At 45.0% G+C, this 16,618-nt stretch overlaps 1 protein-coding gene across 2 annotated transcripts in view; it reads left to right on the plus strand.

The window, feature by feature from the left end:
* Positions 1–2,401: 2,401 nt before the first annotated feature.
* Positions 2,402–16,618, plus strand: part of CHST13 (carbohydrate sulfotransferase 13) — a 67,563-nt gene continuing 53,346 nt past the window's right edge. The window contains exon 1 of one of the 2 annotated variants that reach the window (XM_029601338.1): positions 2,402–2,672. In XM_029601338.1, the coding sequence (XP_029457198.1) occupies positions 2,585–2,672 (88 nt within the window). In that variant the 5' untranslated portion in view covers positions 2,402–2,584. Of the gene's footprint in view, positions 2,673–8,847; positions 8,964–16,618 lie in introns of those variants that run through there. The other variant, XM_029601340.1, reaches the window with a different exon arrangement.

The raw sequence follows: 16,618 nt of genomic DNA on the forward strand, positions 1-16,618 counted from the left end.
CTTATTATGGCTTCCACCCCCAATCCATTTCTGACCTGCGGCTCCTGCTCACCTTCCAGTAGCTCCTGACTGAGCAAGGGGCACGAGCAAGACACCAGACAGCCTTTCAAAAGGCTTCTGGAAGGACATCCCTGGTACAAGGAATGCCTGGAGGCAGCCGGAATGTTCCACCATACTCCCTGCCTCTGATCCTACTGTAAAAACTGGATCTAAAAAAACAAACATGGATGCTTTTTAAAATTTTAATGACAATTAATTAGAAATGTATGTATTGAAATATATATGAACTCAGGATGCAGGTAAAACTCACTAGCCTGAGTAGCCTCAGGGCTCATTATAGGTGAATCACATAATTCTGATGTTCTATAAAACAAAAGAGGTGTTAAGATTCTGTGCTGAAAAGAGACTTTTAAAAAATTAAACGCAGAGCAGGCCTTGCTTAGTAAAACATTTGCAACTACCCGTAATTTGAATATGGCCCTCACAGAATTCCCCCACTCTCCTCGTATTCTGTTTGGCCTCATTTTGCTGCGATACAAAAGTACATCTTCAGGGTATTCTGGAGCTGGACAACAGACTCTGAGGTTCAGTGCAGACACAATTTCACTCAAAAAAAAAGGTGAGGAAAAAAATCCTCAGAACTCTGGAATTTCACGACATAATCAGGCCAATACAATACAGTGCGCTCAGTTGAGTGCACTGTTTAACCCGCGGTTGGACACGCGTTCACAACCCCTTATATCAGCTATTCGCCCCAAAAAACAAACAAAAAAAAAATGTGCACCCGATCCACACAGTTTAGCGCTCAGAAATTAACGCCAGCCCAGAGTAGGGGTTAAGTTCTAAGCAGCCCAAAAAAGTGTCCAGAAAAGCAGAAAATACTGCTTTTCTGTACATCCTCCGACTTAATATCCTAATGATATTAAGTCGGAGGAACCAAAAAGGTTAAAAAAAAGATTGTGCTGGCGGTCAGGTTACGAAAAGCGACGCTCAATTAACGAGTGTCCATTTTCCCAACCCTTGGCTGTGCACAGGTTAGGGAAAAGGGATGCTCGTAAAACTGAGCATCTGGTTTGCTAACCTGACCGCTGGCACACTTCCGCTGCCAAGGAGGTGCTAGGGGCGCGCAATTGTCCCTAGCGCCTCCTTTTTAGCTCAGGAGAGGTGGCTGGATGCTCGTTAGGAAAGCGGGAGCTCAACACTGAGCGTCTGTTTTGCCCGCGTATCAGCCTGAACATGGGGAAATGAAGGTTAACAACTGGCTGATGCAGTAATCTGCGCGTTAAGAAACCGTGCGCTGGATTTCAGCTCATGGTTTTGACACTCAGATTAAACAGTTTTTAAACTCCCAATGAGGTAAGCTAATGCTATGTTAGGGCATCAGGAGTTAAAAAGAAGCGTGTTGACTGCAACATCGGTGTTCATCAGAGGCCAAGGGCACATTTTAACTTGACAAGTGTGTGTGTGTGTGGGGGGCGGGGAGCTTTGCTTGAAACACATATCGCTGATTGCCACTTAGCCGGATAAATCCATACTTATCTGGCTAACTGCGGCCAGCTAGCTGGATAAGTATGGACTGCCTGGCCAGCCTCGAAAAAATTTTGTTTTAACCTCTCCCATTTTGTTTTCATGCTGGCATAGCCAACGTTGGAAACTTTTCTCCATCTCTGCCCAGGAGTAAAGTTTCCAGTGTTAAAAAAAAACCTGGGTTAGGGCCAAGGGCATCTCTCTGCATCAGTGAGGACTGCTCAATGCCCTCATTTACATGGGATTTCCATGCGAAGGCGCTAAGCAATATTACTCACCTTCTGGAATGTACATTTTCTGCGTGCAAAACTCCTTGCTGCATCTGCAGCAAATTTTGTGCGCAGAAAACGCACCATTCTGCATTGGCCACAACAACCTTTTTACTGTACTAACTTGATCCATTTCTTGACTAATTTTAGGGATCTAAGGCTCCCTTCCTCAGGTTCAGATGTATTAAAGGGTTTTCCCCATTTTATGTCTGGAATAATAGCTGAATACATCTTCCAAACAGAATGTACATAAAACCAAAAGAGTCCCTTAAAAAGAACATTGGGCTCTTCCACCCTGCACCCTTTTCTGCAGATAGGAAGTTACCCCTCCTGAGTCGTCAGGTTACTGATTTGTGGCACCCAGCCCTGGCTCTAGAAATGATTGCTTGTGGTGACATAGAGGGGGTACAGAGTGAATTTCAGGGTGGGCAAGTGGCCTTCCCTTCAACCAGTGAAAGCAGCCAGATGGGTGGGGGAGGGGCAAGCTCCTTTTCTAGGGGGGGAGGGGGGGGGGCTCTCGCTGAAGCGGCCCCTGCTGTCCAATAGGAATGCATAAGAAATATTAAGCCTGGCATTGGTGCCTGGGATTAAAGAGCGGAACGAGGCAGGCAGGCAGGGGAGGGAGGTGGGCGGCGCTCCCCTCCCGCTCTTGTAGTACGGCCCTCGCCTCGCGCGCTCCTAGGCTCAGCTGCGCTCTCCGCTGGCTGCAGGGCGCCGCGTGCCCCGTGCAGGCAGCGCCGGACCATGCGCCCCGGCTGCCGCCGCCGCCGGCCGGGATCCTCGGCGGCATGAGGAAGGGCAAAGCGCTGGCCCTGGCGGCGAGTCTGGGCTCCTTCCTCCTGCTCGTCCTCTACTTCCAAAGCGATCCGAGCCCAGGTGAGGTTGCGGAGCGGCAGAGCTCCCCCGGGGGGGGGGAGGGACGGGGACGGCTCCGGCTCCGGCTCGGCCCTTCTCTCAGCCGCTTTCTTTTGTTCGAGCCTCCGCCGTCGGTGCCCGGTCTCAGCTGGGCACGGGGCACTTCGGCGGCGGATTTGGCAGATTTATAAGTGGAGTGAGTGGGTGGGGTGGTGGATCTTGTGCCGAGTCCGCTGAGGGAGCCCTCCTGTGGGCGCAGGGCAGCAGCACTTTCTCCGAGTTTACCGGCCCCTTTTGTCTCCTCGTGGCACCCTAAACCGCACCGTGCCCCGGCAGTGCAGGATGTGCAGCCCGGGGTCTGGGCTACGGAAGACCTTCGGGCTCTGTTGCTTGGCAAATCTCTTTATTAACAGCTCGGACCGCCCTTTTACATTTAAGATTTGGGCTTTGCACAAATAGAAGGCGGGCAGGGGAAGTTCTTTTGTCTGTAAAACTGGTAATCCTCGTCTGGTTTAGCCGAATATAATCTCTGGTTATTAGTAACTGGTTTTAACAATCTAATCATTTCGGACCACATTTGACATTTTGCAAGCATGTTTGTCCACAAGGCAATATATGATGCTGACATGTACTAAATAATATATGTTTTATGGGGGGGGGGGGGGGGGGGGGTGTTTGTGATCGTTCACTGTATTGTGATAGTTTTTATATTAGGATAATATTACTAGTGCATATTATGTTTAATGAATTTGTACGCTGCTTATGGGGCAAGGGTGGGATATCAAATAAAACTAAATAAATAATACAGGTACAATGCCAGGTGAAACTCTGTACCCTTGGGATCTTATAGTTCCGTGGGCGAATGCATTGAACACGCATCATCAAATCATAAACTGTGAACTTCAGTAACATGTTGTGCTCTTTGGTTGTGACCAGACGGGGTCCTGTTCTGTGCATCCCACAGACTTGATATCCTGCTGGCTTTACTGTTCTCAAACCAAGCGCAGCCCATTGCACCTTAGAGATGGCTTTGTTTTGCTAAATCTCTTATTCTGAAGGTGATAATTATCATTGCGGTTGTAATAAAGACAAACTGTTTTCCTTGTTAAGGATGCTGTATTACAATAGGAGTTAGTGCACAAAAGTGTTTTGCTGTGTTAAAAGCATTGTGTGCACAAGTCATATTGAATGCGACTATGTGCAGAAAGCATGTTTTTTTGTACATCAAACGTGTTCTGTGCAGTAAACATGGTTTATGTTCATACATCTTTTTATGCACTCTAAGATTTTCTTTCTAAACACTTACGGTTTTGTGTGCATTTTTAAATCCTGATGCACTAGCATGCCCTTAGTTTATTGCATCAGGAGTTACATTTTTTTTTTTTAGCATATGTGTTAAGAAACTGCTGAATTTCAGTACACAGTTTTAAGACTCAGCTTATTACTTTGGCCCCTCTGAAATTTAACAGAAAGGCATTACTGTCAGAAAGCAATTATATACACACAAACATGGGATTTGCATGAGAGGAACCTGCACACACAGTGTTATGCATCAAACTCCTTGCTGCATCTGCAGTAAAGTTTGTGCCCATAACTGTGGCTTAACCTGCACTCTAAGTGCATCTTATTACATTGGCCCCAGAGATTGCACACCTCTCTTAGGGGTGCTGCACTGCACTGCACCTTCATTAGAAAGAGAGGCAGATCAGCTTAAGGAAGTCCCAGCTTTAGTCCACATAAGCAAAGTGTGTGTGTTGGGGGGGGGGGGGGGTGTCTGTCTAGCCTCTTGTGCCCATTTTCATAGGGGCTACCTGCTGAGTTCAAGGGCTATCCTTGGAGTGGGATGGAGGGGGGGGGGCAAATAACGGCAACCGCCCTGGGCCCCTCACCGCTATAGTAGCCCCATTCAAACCCTATAATTTCAGCGTTCCAGGTCCTCCTTGTGGTTGATTTGCCCTGTGCCCGCCTAAGGTTAGCCCTGGCTGAGTGCCTGCCACCATTCACCCCCTCCTGCAAAAAAAAAAAAAAATGTTTCCACTCAGAAAATTGGAGGTATTTGCTCAACAGTAAACTTTTTCTGAAATGGGAGCTCTCTTTCCATCTGGTGTAGGGACAGCAGCAGACTTCTCAGGATTTTAAGCGAAGGGCTCGGCTCTCTTCTGTTTCTGAAAGATGCTCTGGCTTTTGTATTGTTTAACCATCTCTCCAAGAAGCTGTGCATAGCGCACCACAGGGCAACTCCCTTGCTGATAGAATTTATTTCACTCCAAAAGGTCCTAAAGCATAACCTATTATTTAAAATCTACAAGCTTTTGATGACTTTTCATCCTCTGCTTTATTACGTGAGCTCCTCTCCTTGGGTTCTTCAGCTTAAACCTTTCCCTCCCACCCTCCATTTGTCTTGAAACTTTGTAGAAGTGCAAGTTTGGGGGAATCCCATTTTGCTGAATGGCATTTGGTGCCCGGAAGGATTATTCCCATGTGAAACATAATCAAGCTGAGGTTTTGTGGGATTTTTTTCTTTTACCTTCACAAATGATTACCAGGTTTGAAAAACTGGCCAAGCTCATATCATCTTGTAGGGAAATAAAGATTTCACATTTACCCATTCTAGTCCTTTCAAGATTTTGTAGACCTCTATCATATCCCCCCTCAGCCGTCTGTTCTCCAAGCTGAACAGCCCTAACTCTTCAGCCTTTCCTCATAGGGGAGCTGTTCCATTCCCTTTATCATTTTGGTCGCCCTTCTCTGTACCTTCTCCATCACAACTATATCTTTTTTTTGCGATGCAGCGACCAGAATTACACACAGTACTCTGGGAGTGGTCTCGCCATGGAGCGATACAGAGATGATATGACATCCTCCATTTTATTCACCATCCCTTTCCTAATAATTCCTATGTAAATTACCTGCAGTAGCCACCCTAGGCTGGGCGCTGGCTCCGACTGTAGCTGGACTACCCAGTTGGACCCAGCGTTCAGCCTAGGATGGTCTCCTCCATGTGAGGCGAAGAGACTAGGAGTATTCATACTATAATGGAAGTGGTGGAGGATCCCTGTAATCTGGCTAATTTTAAGATGATCGATTGTGTAGCTCCTAGCTGTGCAATAACAATTTTTGTTTAAGTTGCCAGCTGCTTTTACTTTAAAGTGTATAGCGCCTGTGCGCATGTCACTACCGGGAACAGATTTGGTTGGCTGCCGCCCCTAAACACTGGTTCAGAGCTGCTGCTATGCCAGTTGACCAAATCCTGTCATCCCCCCGCCCCCAGCAAACCTCCAAGATATTCAAGGTGTCCCCCAACTTTGGCTCTTGTAGTGATCTCAAAGCACAGTGGGGGGGGGGGGGGAATAAGCCTGCGCTCACAGGCCCCCACCCCTGTATGGAGGCCCAGAACAGGCAGGGCCTGAGAGCTGAGGTCCAGGAGGAGGAGGAGGCATTGGCAGGAGCAGCAGGAGGGGGCAGCTTCCAAGATCTGGGACAAATTTGCAGGGAAGCAGGGATACAGGAAATTTACTGCCTCCCTCCTCCCCCCCCTGCCCCCCCCCCCCAAATTTTGCTGCCCTAGGCTCAGGCCTAGTAAACCTGTGCTGTACACCTAAGGTGACTTGGAGGATTTTTTCTACATATAGGGCATTGGCTGCAAGGGACATAATAGGTATTAGAAGCTTAAAAAAAAAGGCTTGTTTTAGAACATGTTGCATCTTGCAACTCTTAAGGAGTAGTGAGAGACAGGAACTTGGGAAATGGCTTTTCTATGTAAATAATATCCTACTTTACAAGCAATCAGATAGCCAGGGCCCATCTGTCTTATCCCTAAGCAGTGAGATCCCAAGCTGGTCATTCCTTTGGTACTCATAAGAACATAAAATGTGCCGTGATGCATCAGACCAGTGCTCCACTGAGACCAGTATCCTGTCTCTGACAGTGGCCAAATCCGGGTTGCCTCGAAGCATCTGGTACATCCCAAAGAGTCGATCCACTCATGTCGCTGGCTCCCAGGGATAAGCGCTGGCTTTCCCGAGGCTCTCTGGCTAATAAATGTTAATATGAACTTTCCCTCCAGGAACTTGTCCAAGCCCTTTCTAAACCCAGCTGTATTCCACACCTTCACAACATCCCCTGGCAACAAATTCCAACATGTTCATTGCCTGTTGAGTGAAAAAAATACTTTCTCCAGTTTGTTTTAAATCTGCTACCTGTGAGTTTCGTGAAGTGTCCCCTAGTCCTTGTGCTTTTTGGAAAGAGCAAATATTCATTCCCTATTCACCTGTTCAACCCCACTCATGAACTTATAAAACCCAGGTCTATCCCCGCTTAGTTTTTTTTTCTCCAAGGTGAAGAGCTCTAACAAACTAATTTAGGCTTTCTTCATTGGAGAGCCGCTCTATTCCCACAATCATTTTTGCTGCTCTTCTCTGTGCGGCTGTACCATAGATCCATACAGAGGCAATATGATATTATTTGTCTTTTTTTAATTCTCTGTGCTTTTCCAAATAATTCCTAACGTTCTGTTTGCTTTTTTGGCTGCTTGCCACACTGTGAGCTGAAGATTTCAGTGTGCTCTCCGCAGTGATGCCGAGGTCCTTTTCCTGGGTTGTGACTCCTAACATGGAACCCAGAATTGTGTACTAGCCGTTAGGGTTATTTTTTTTTTTTTTACCTTTCTGCATTACTTCACACTTTCCCATATTAAATTCATGTATCATTAAGGTAGATGCCCAGTTCTTTAATCTCGCAAGGTACTTCTGCGGTTCCTCACAGCCTGCTTGCGTTTTAACTACTTTTAATAATTTTGTATCATTTGCAGATTTGATCACCCCCTTTCATTGCTCCTTTTTTTCTAGATCATTAATGAATAAGTTAAACAACATCGGCCCCGGTGCAGATCCCCGAGGTGCTCCACTATTATTAATTTCTCTCCATTGGGAAATCTGACCATTTCGTCTTGCTCTTTTTGTTTTCTATCTTTTTAACCAGTTACCAGTCCACAGTAAAACCTCTCCTCCTCTCCCAGGACTGCTTAGTTTTCTGAGGAGTCTGAACTTTTGAGGGACTTTATCAAACGCCTTCTGAAAATCTTTATCCACGTTTATTTACACTTTCCAAGATTTCTAATAGGTTAGTAAGATTTCTAATAGGTTAGTAAGGCATATCCTCCCTTTTGCTAAATCCATGCTGGCACTTCCTCATTAAGCCATGTTCATCTATAGTAATTTTGCTCTTAATAATAGCTTCCACCATTTTACCCGGTACCGAAGTCAAGCTCCCCAATCTGTAGTTGCTGGCGTCACCCCTGGGGCTTTTTTTTTTTTTATTTTGAAAGCTGGCGTTAGGTTGGCCATCCAGGCCAGAAGGCCTGAAAATGTCCAGCCCACAGAGAGAGCATGTTAATGCTGGGAGCATTGACCTTCACTTTCTTGCTGTTATTTGTTCAGATTTTGTTTTAGGATGAAATGATCGCCTTTATCTGGTGTTTTACAGCCCCAGCACTGCTTGGAGGAGGAACTTCTGCTGAACCATTTTTTAAAGAAACGTTCATTTGTGTGATGTGTTTAATTAGACCATCGAGCGTGCCTGCCCTCTGACCTGTAGCACGAGCCAATGGGCTGTACATTGGTGCGTATCGTTTAAGAGTTTGATGTTTCACTTTCATGTGGTAAATCCCTAATTGCTAGCTCAACAAAACTGGCGTGCTAGTAGATTCACCTCATACCTTACACAATCTTCAAAAGTGGAAAATACGTGCAGCTTAGGGCACCGCTGCGTCACTGTCATCCCACGTGACTGTAGCCCTGGGGGGAGAGACTCTCTGGAAACTGCGAAAACGCATCACAGCCGCGGGGCGAAGCCTTTCAAGAAGCATTCCTGAGCTAAGGCCTCTCGCCTCTTTTTGGCTAAGATCCAAGCGAAGGATCTGAGTCCCGAGCTGAGGCTGGTCCCTTCTCAGCCTTTTGATTGAGAACCAGAGCAATATGGGCCGGGGTGGGAGAGTTAATGCCTCCATTGGGGATCTAGTGATTTTACGACCATTGCCAAAGGGGGGGAGGGGTGTTAACCTCCCGCTTAAAAAAAAATGTTAACAGCTTAACCAGGTCCCTGATGATAATGCTAGAAACGTGTGGGTTAAACTGCATTTTGCACCAGGCTGTTCTGATTGCTGAATGTTCCCTTCCCAGGTAGCAGGTCGGAGACACATTCTCTCTCTTGCTAGTGGCAGGACATTAGTGTCCTGCGTTGAGAAGCTGCGCGGGGTGCGCACTTGTGACTTTACTGTGTAGTTAGTTATTTGGACAAGCAGAAGTTGCATTGGTATGTTGGACTCGGGATCATAAACGTGATGGTAATGGGGGGGGGGAACCTTAGACTCAGGGAGCCCGGGGTGGGTTCTGGCTTTACAGATGCGCCAGCAGCTGCCCTGTGCACAGGTAAAACAAAGGTTGGCGGCATCGCTGCTACTGAAAAAAAGTGATGCTAAGACTTGCAGGGTTTCGGGTTTCTCTGCTTCTTGCTGTCAGCTGTGATATCGCAGATGAGGGATCGGATGTCTGCTGCCCTCCCGCCAAACAATAGGCAACCGTCTCTGCAGGAGGTATTGGATTCCAACGCATTTCTGTGAGTGCCTTAGAGGAAGAGCAGGGTAGTACAGATAACGATTGCGGTACTTAATCCGTCTACAGAACCTGTTCAACCCCTTCCCCCCCCTCCCCCAACATCCATGAGTCTAGGGTTCTCTCTCTCTCTCTTTTTTTAATATATATATATTCTGAGAAGTCCTCTGAGGAAGGCCTCAAATGTTTATTACAACATCATCTGTGCATAAAACGTTTGTGTTGCCTCAGTAAAAGATAGTAGCTTCCAAAGTATCTAAATGTGCATTTTAAAATATGGTGAGTAAAGTGTTTTCAAGTCTTTGCAAAGCCGCTTTCACCTGTTTGTAAAGTAAAGAAATTGGCGTATTGTGGTGCTGATTGTCATCAGAATACTGTACTGTCAAGATACCAACAATGCCAAAGTACAACTACAGCACAAACAGCTGAAGAAGTGACTTGAGGGGAGGAGTCAGCAGCACCTCAAGACACCCAAGATATGAACACAGCACGGACAGCTGAATGGCATCCTTGGGGAGAAGAGGTGTAAAAATAGGTGTGTCAGGAATAAAAGGTGCAATTCTCCCCCTCCCCCCCCAAATCTAAGCAGCAAATAATCTCTGAACAAAACAGAAAGGAGACTTAAGCATAAGACCTACGGGAGAAAGTTGAGGAAGTCTATTACCATGGCACTGCTGAAGTAACTGCCTGGGGTGGAAGCAGTGAGAGAAACTGACCACTGACTGTCCTCTGGACACAGCCTGCCTGGTGCACTCTGAACATAAGAACTTGCCATGCTGGGTCAGACCAAGGGTCCATCAAGCCCTGCATCCTGTTTCCAACAGAGGCCAAACCAGGCCGCAAGAACCCGGCAATTACCCAAACACTAAGAAGACCCCATGCTACTGATGCAATTAATAGCAGTGGCTATTCCCTAAGTAAACTTGATTAATAGCCGTTAATGGACTTCTCCTCCAAGAACTTATCCAAACCTTTTTTTGAACCCAGCTACACTAACTGCCCTAACGACATCCTCTGGCAAGGGCTCTAAATGGGAGTCTTTCTTCTCTTATCTGGACAGTGATTGCCTGGGACTGGTTCTCCTTATTTCCAGCTAGTTCACAAGTGGCTTCTGACACCTGCAGAAGGAGGATGGGCAGAGCTGTCTGCCAGTGATCACTTCCTGTAGAGAGAGAAAGAGGAACCCTGTCAGGTTTCACTGATCTGGCTCAATGCTTTCTTTCTTTTTTTCTTGGAGAATCCTTTTTGAAACAGTAACTGCTTGCTATTCCCCTGCCGGCTGGACTCCTCGCCTGCCTCCGGTGGGCTGAGCATGATGCGACCTGAAGAGTCACCCATCTAGTAGTGGAGCTGATCCTGTGGTCTGCAGTGGGGACTGAGCTCTGATCCCTTACACGTAGGAGGTGCCATAAAGTATTTATTGTGCCATTCAGTGTGCTGGTGGAACAGCTGAGACTGCTGTAGGAAAACAGATTTACAAGTATTAGTAACAGAAACTTGGAGATGATAAAAATTTAAAATGAGAGTAAGAGACTCAATGTCTTGGTACTTTACGTAAACTGACTTGGACATATCTTTAGGAAAATGCATAATATCAAATTATTATAAATAATCTTGTAGTGAATATCAGAAACAAATATGCACCACATGTTTCTTATATTACTATTTTTCTAAAGTAAAATACACAATATTTAAAGTCAAATTATTATCAATTACCACATAGTTTGCTTCCTCCCTCACCCCATTTGGAGCTTTTGTACAGTCTTGAGTGCCAGGGCATGCACACCAGAGCTGGCTGCATGCATGTTTCTGAGATCCTGTGGGTTTGTAAGCTGCTGTAGGCTTGATTCTTGCTGCTGTTCTACAGGGGTAGAAACGTTCGCTGGGGACAGAGAGTGGATGGGTTTCCTGCAGTTTGTGACATTCTAACTCAAGACCTGTCCACTAGGTTTTCACCCTGGCATTACTTATCTGCCTGTGAAATTCAATATTTGTTGACATGAATAGCTAACCCTCTGCTCCAACACACAAAATAACATTATGTGCAATGTAGACTGGGCAAATCTGTCTCCCTTCATAAAGTTCCTTTACTGGACTTCCGGCTGTGCCAATTTTCATTGTGGTACATATTCAGCTAACTTTCCCCTAGGTTCATCATTCCACTATAATTCCGTGATAACGCCCTAACGCACGCGATAATGGCCCATCACAATTTGATGAATGACCCCCTTAACCGGGATATTCAGCAGTGAGGCAGCGACTCTGAATATACCTGGCTATCTTAAATGTTAGCCAGATAAGTATATCAGGATAACTTTAGACCTGCCCTACAGCACGGCCAGAGTTAGCCGGTTGGGTTATCCGGCTAACCCTGAATATCAGAGTTAGCCAGATTACCTAATCCCAGCTGACTCTGCTCCTTCTGGAAACACCTATTACCTGCTCCAGTAATGCCTCCTATATCGCATCTTCGGCCATTTAGACAGATAACCTTTTAGTTATCCGTCTAAATGGCTTTTGACTATCTATCCCATAGTTTTTCATGTTAGAAGAAGAGTGGATGCAGCATGAAGGATTGGAGAGATGGAAAGACCCATTGTGTATCTGAAGTCAGAACAAAGTGTTCGTGTATAAAGGGGTTTCCTAGACTTAGTGAAATAAGTCTCTCAGTAATAGCAGCAGTGCTCAACATTAGAAGAGAGAGAGTCAGAACTGCTCCTGGTTTTTCCATTTTATTCACATTTGATTTCCTGCCTTTTGCTGAGAACAAAGTGGGTCACAAATTAAACAAAAAAAAAAAAGCTTTCACATGTAAATGGACACACGTAACTACAAACAAGAACGCATTAACCGTACAGTGTTACAGCAGAAATGGATTCTAATTTGAACTCGTGACTTTATCAAGTTGCTCCCCCTGCCCGGAACTTCACAGTAATTCCTGAGTAGTTTAAATCTCTTCTCTGAATACCTGAGTAAAAAGCCAGGATTTAATTTGTTTCCTGAAATGCAGGTAACTTAATTTTCCCCAGCATTCCTTAGGGACAGGGTGCCAAACAACTGGGCCAAACATCTTGTTGACATCGGACGTATAGCAGTTAAGGATGGCATGAGGATCTTAAGGCTTTTACAAGCTCATTGCTATGCCTGTGCTCCACCAGAAATCGCGGTGAGTCCCTGTGCAGACCCTTGAAAATGGGACAGATCTTGAATTTGGATCCAATTTTAACATGCATCCAGTGAAGGTTACATAAACTAAGAGTGATCATGCTTTTTCATACTGGTCAAAAATCTGGCGGCCACATTCTGAAGCTTCTGTAAAGTTTTTTTGGTTTTTTTTTATTTAATACTGTTTTTGGGCAGTCCCTGGAACAAAAAAATCACAGTAGTCCAGATTGTCACCAGGGAATGAATGATTGTGCTAAGTTTGCTTGTTTTAAATAAGACTGAAGCCAATGAATTAAATGGAGGTGGCAAAAAGTTGATCAAACAGATATCAGAGGAGTCATGGATAGATGGGCATCCAACGTCACCCATAGGCTGATCACCCAAGTCTTTGGCTCCAGTATAATTCCTGAAATCTGCAGGAGCACAACGCTTCCGGTTTGTAAGACGCTGAGTCGTGTGAACCTTCGTATTAAAAGCAACATTGTGTCTGGCAACAGAGAAAATTTGATACAAATTGTGGACTAAATAACTCTGTGCATCAGCCTGTCTAACTAATACAGCCCCAGAAGCAGCTCGTATGAGCGAAACTTGGCCAGAGTTGGGCTTTTTATTTGCAAATGTACCACATCCACAAATAAAAGAATCCCTATTGTACCAATCTATTCTTCTGGGTTGCTACCCTGCAAGTTAATGCATAAGCAGCAGAACACTGCCACTTCCAATACATGGATAAGGCTCGGGTTTTATTTATCAGGAATGATATATATAAACCTTTCCTAAATCCGACAAGTGCTTCAATAATAAGCCTTGATTGAGAGTACTGAATGCCGCAGACTGGCTGTACCAGTAAGCATCTCTGCACTCAACTGTCTGTCTCCATACTATGGTCTGTAGGAATCCCTGATTGTGAGATGTGGAGAATATTTGCTCACATCAGACATTCCAAAACTTAATATACTCTTTTTTTTTCTTTTGATCAGAAATGGCAAATTGGATACTGGACAATAGTTTTAGAGCTTCCCAAGATCCCCCATCCCTCCCCCCCCCCCCCAATATTGGTCTAATCACTGCCTTTTTATAGTGCAGAGGAAAGCATACATTTTCTTTGGAGCACAGTACAATACAAGTCAAGAAAGGAAATGCCTCCCCATGCAAGAGTTTTTTGTCATTTTTGCCAGAGCTGGATCTGACTTATTAGTTATCACTTTTTTATAACCTACATACTCTCGAGACCTAAACTCTGTCTCTGATCGTACCATTAATAGAAATGGAATATGACAGCAGACAAAATCCTCAAGACCCATCTTGTTCACCCATTTTCTCTTCTCACCCTGGGGCCTGATTCCCACAGACACAGAATTGGGGGAAAGTGTCAGTGAGTTGGGTCCTTGATGCTTGGCTTTACCCTCCACGTCCCTGCAGTGAAGGATCCTTTAAGCTTATTCCATGCTTTCTTGAAATCCAGTAACTTGTTATGCCCTCATTGCATCCATTGGGTGGCTGCTGCTTGGATACACCACCCTTTATGTTAAATTTCTTTACGAGGCTGCTGAATCTGTAATTCCAAGTCTGGTGAGCCTTTTGACCAAAGAGTACCCCATTGCAGCCTAAAGTCCCAGCACCTGAGAGGCACAAATGTAGCCATGTTAGGGTAATGGCTGGGCACCATGTGACCACTCTCAAAAGGGATGTGACAGGGGGAATCTTATTATTTCTCAGTTATATCTTGGTAAGCTGAGAACCAGGGATTTGCTCATTGTTAGTCTCTGGCATGACTGGAAACTTCCCAATGCCCTAGTCCTGCCCTTTAATTGGTACCACACCTGGCCCTTCTGTATGTGTAAGATCATCAGAAGTATGGTCTACCAAGAAGCTTGTATTCAGGGAAGTCTCAGGAGAAGACCAACATTAGGTTTCAGGCCAGCCCTGAGTCAAATTCCCGGAGCTGTGTGGGAGATGTGAGGATAAAGCCTGCCTGATCCTCCCCTGGTTCTAGAGATGGCTGGTGTGCTCACTGTCTCCTGAGCATTAAACTTCACCAAATTGTTACACGTAGGAGTGGATTTTAAGACCTGTGTGTGGGCGTCCATGTGCGCGTGCTACCCGGCACTTGCACTGGTAGGTTGCCTTGTGCAGCCTCTTCACTGTTTTCTCGCATGAACAATCATGGTCAAGAGCTAGTTCAATGCAGCTGGTCAGCTGTCCACTAGATGTCAACCTCTAATATAGTTGGCAAGAGAAGATCTTAGTAAACCATTAACTCAGTTGGTAAATGGCCTCGCTGCATCGGGACCTGTTCCCTGCAGTCTTGACTTGAGAATAGCCATGAAAAAGCCATATCCCGATTTTGAGGATTATAATTATTTAAGACCAATGGCTTACCTGCTCTTCTTGGGAAAAATTGAGAAAGCTGTAGCAACTCCAGTTGTTTGATTTCCTGGCGGGGCCATAGCACTGAAATGATCTTCAGTTGAGTAGTGGCGGGGGTGAAGACAGCACTCTGATTCTCTTGGCTCTCAAATTGGCTTTTGATACTATTGGGGATTCAGTTTTGATTACAAGGTAAAGAACTTTGGGGATGGGGCAAAGTTTATGATTTGGTTTCCAACTTTGTTTTGGGACTCAGTTTGGATCCGCATAGTCTTTTTTTTTTTTTTTTTTGTCAATCACTGCCGATCTGTCTAGAGTACGCCAGGGTTCGATAATCTCTCCATTTTTATTTAATTAATGTTTGCAGCACTATGCAAGCTGATGTTTAATATTAAAACTATTTGTATGCGAATGAGGTCCAATTGTGTATTCTTTTGGGACGCAATGGCAGTTCTACTCTGCAGAATTTGGCACACTGTTTTGATGGCTAATAAATTTAGCTAAGACAGAGATTCTTTGATCCAGAAAGGCTGGAGGCCTTGTCAGTTTTGGCGCATGCTGCAGTTCCTATAAGTCTTCGGGTAAGAAACTTAGATGTTCTCTGTGGCCAATCATATTTGCAGTTTGTGGCTCTGGTTGTTAAAGCAAGCCAGGTCATTTTTGGACAGGGATCGGCTGCGGATGGTGATGTCCTCATCAGTATTTACCAGATTGGAGTTTTGTACCAGCCTGTTAGCTGGTTTGCTGGAGCAGCATTCGCACATCTGCAGTTCAAAATGCTGCTGCTTGGGTTGTCATGGGCATGAAATGCAGAGGCCGTAAAATCCCTATTCTTTACAGTCTGCTTTGACTACCTGTTAATTACCGGATTCATTTTAAAATAGCCTTTATAACCTGGCACTAGCTTCTTTGACTACTTGAGTGTCGAGTTGACTATTTGGTTCATCGCAGGCTGCTTTGCTTCCATCTCTGTGAATGGAAGCGATGCTATCTCAAATATTAAGCAGATCATCTTATTTTTGAAGCGTTATAAAACCCGGTTGTTTCAACAGGCCTTTTCCTGGTTGGCTAAAATTAGATTTTTCTGTTATGGAAAGGATATCCCCTGTGCTGTTAATTTGGGATAATCGGGGGGGGGGGGGGTGCTGGGTTATATTTGCATGGTTCTTGACATGATTTCTGAAACATTCATATTATATATGATGTCCAATTATGTGGTTTTCAAGATTGTTTTGGGATGAGGGGTGGTGGAAGTCATCATGATATGAGTTTTCTTATCAAAATTTGAGGGGGGGATGGTATAGGTACCAGGCTAAAGTTTTGCCTAGGGTACCTAATATACATACACCAGCCCTGGCTATATTCATGCATTATCAGTGTGATAACTGCATGGGGCTCTGAAGATCTGTTCTTCAGCTCTCCATGCCGTATTCATGCTTTATATGTATCAGTGTGATATTACATAGGGCTTTGATGAGGATCAGCACAGTAGCACCCCAGATTAACTTTCATAGTAGGATCATGCCGCAAGAGGAGCCTCCATGAACTTGAGATAAATGTCTAAAGAAATAAAACGGGGGTCAGGGAGATTACTGATTGTGTTTTAATTGTCAACTGCTGGGGGTGTGCAATCCAGAACAGCGTTGTGAAGATACCTCCGTAATAGACATTCTTGCTGTCAAGCTAAACCATCTACTCAACTGTGTCCTCACTAAACAAGTTACTTTACACTTAATTCCATTTGCTTAGTTGTGAACTTGAGAGATATCTGGCCTGAGCGCAATTTCTATCCCACTCTGGTATAGAGAAGGCCTTGATTTC

This window comes from Rhinatrema bivittatum, chromosome 4 (assembly GCF_901001135.1).
Source record: "Rhinatrema bivittatum chromosome 4, aRhiBiv1.1, whole genome shotgun sequence".
Taxonomy (NCBI): domain Eukaryota; kingdom Metazoa; phylum Chordata; class Amphibia; order Gymnophiona; family Rhinatrematidae; genus Rhinatrema; species Rhinatrema bivittatum.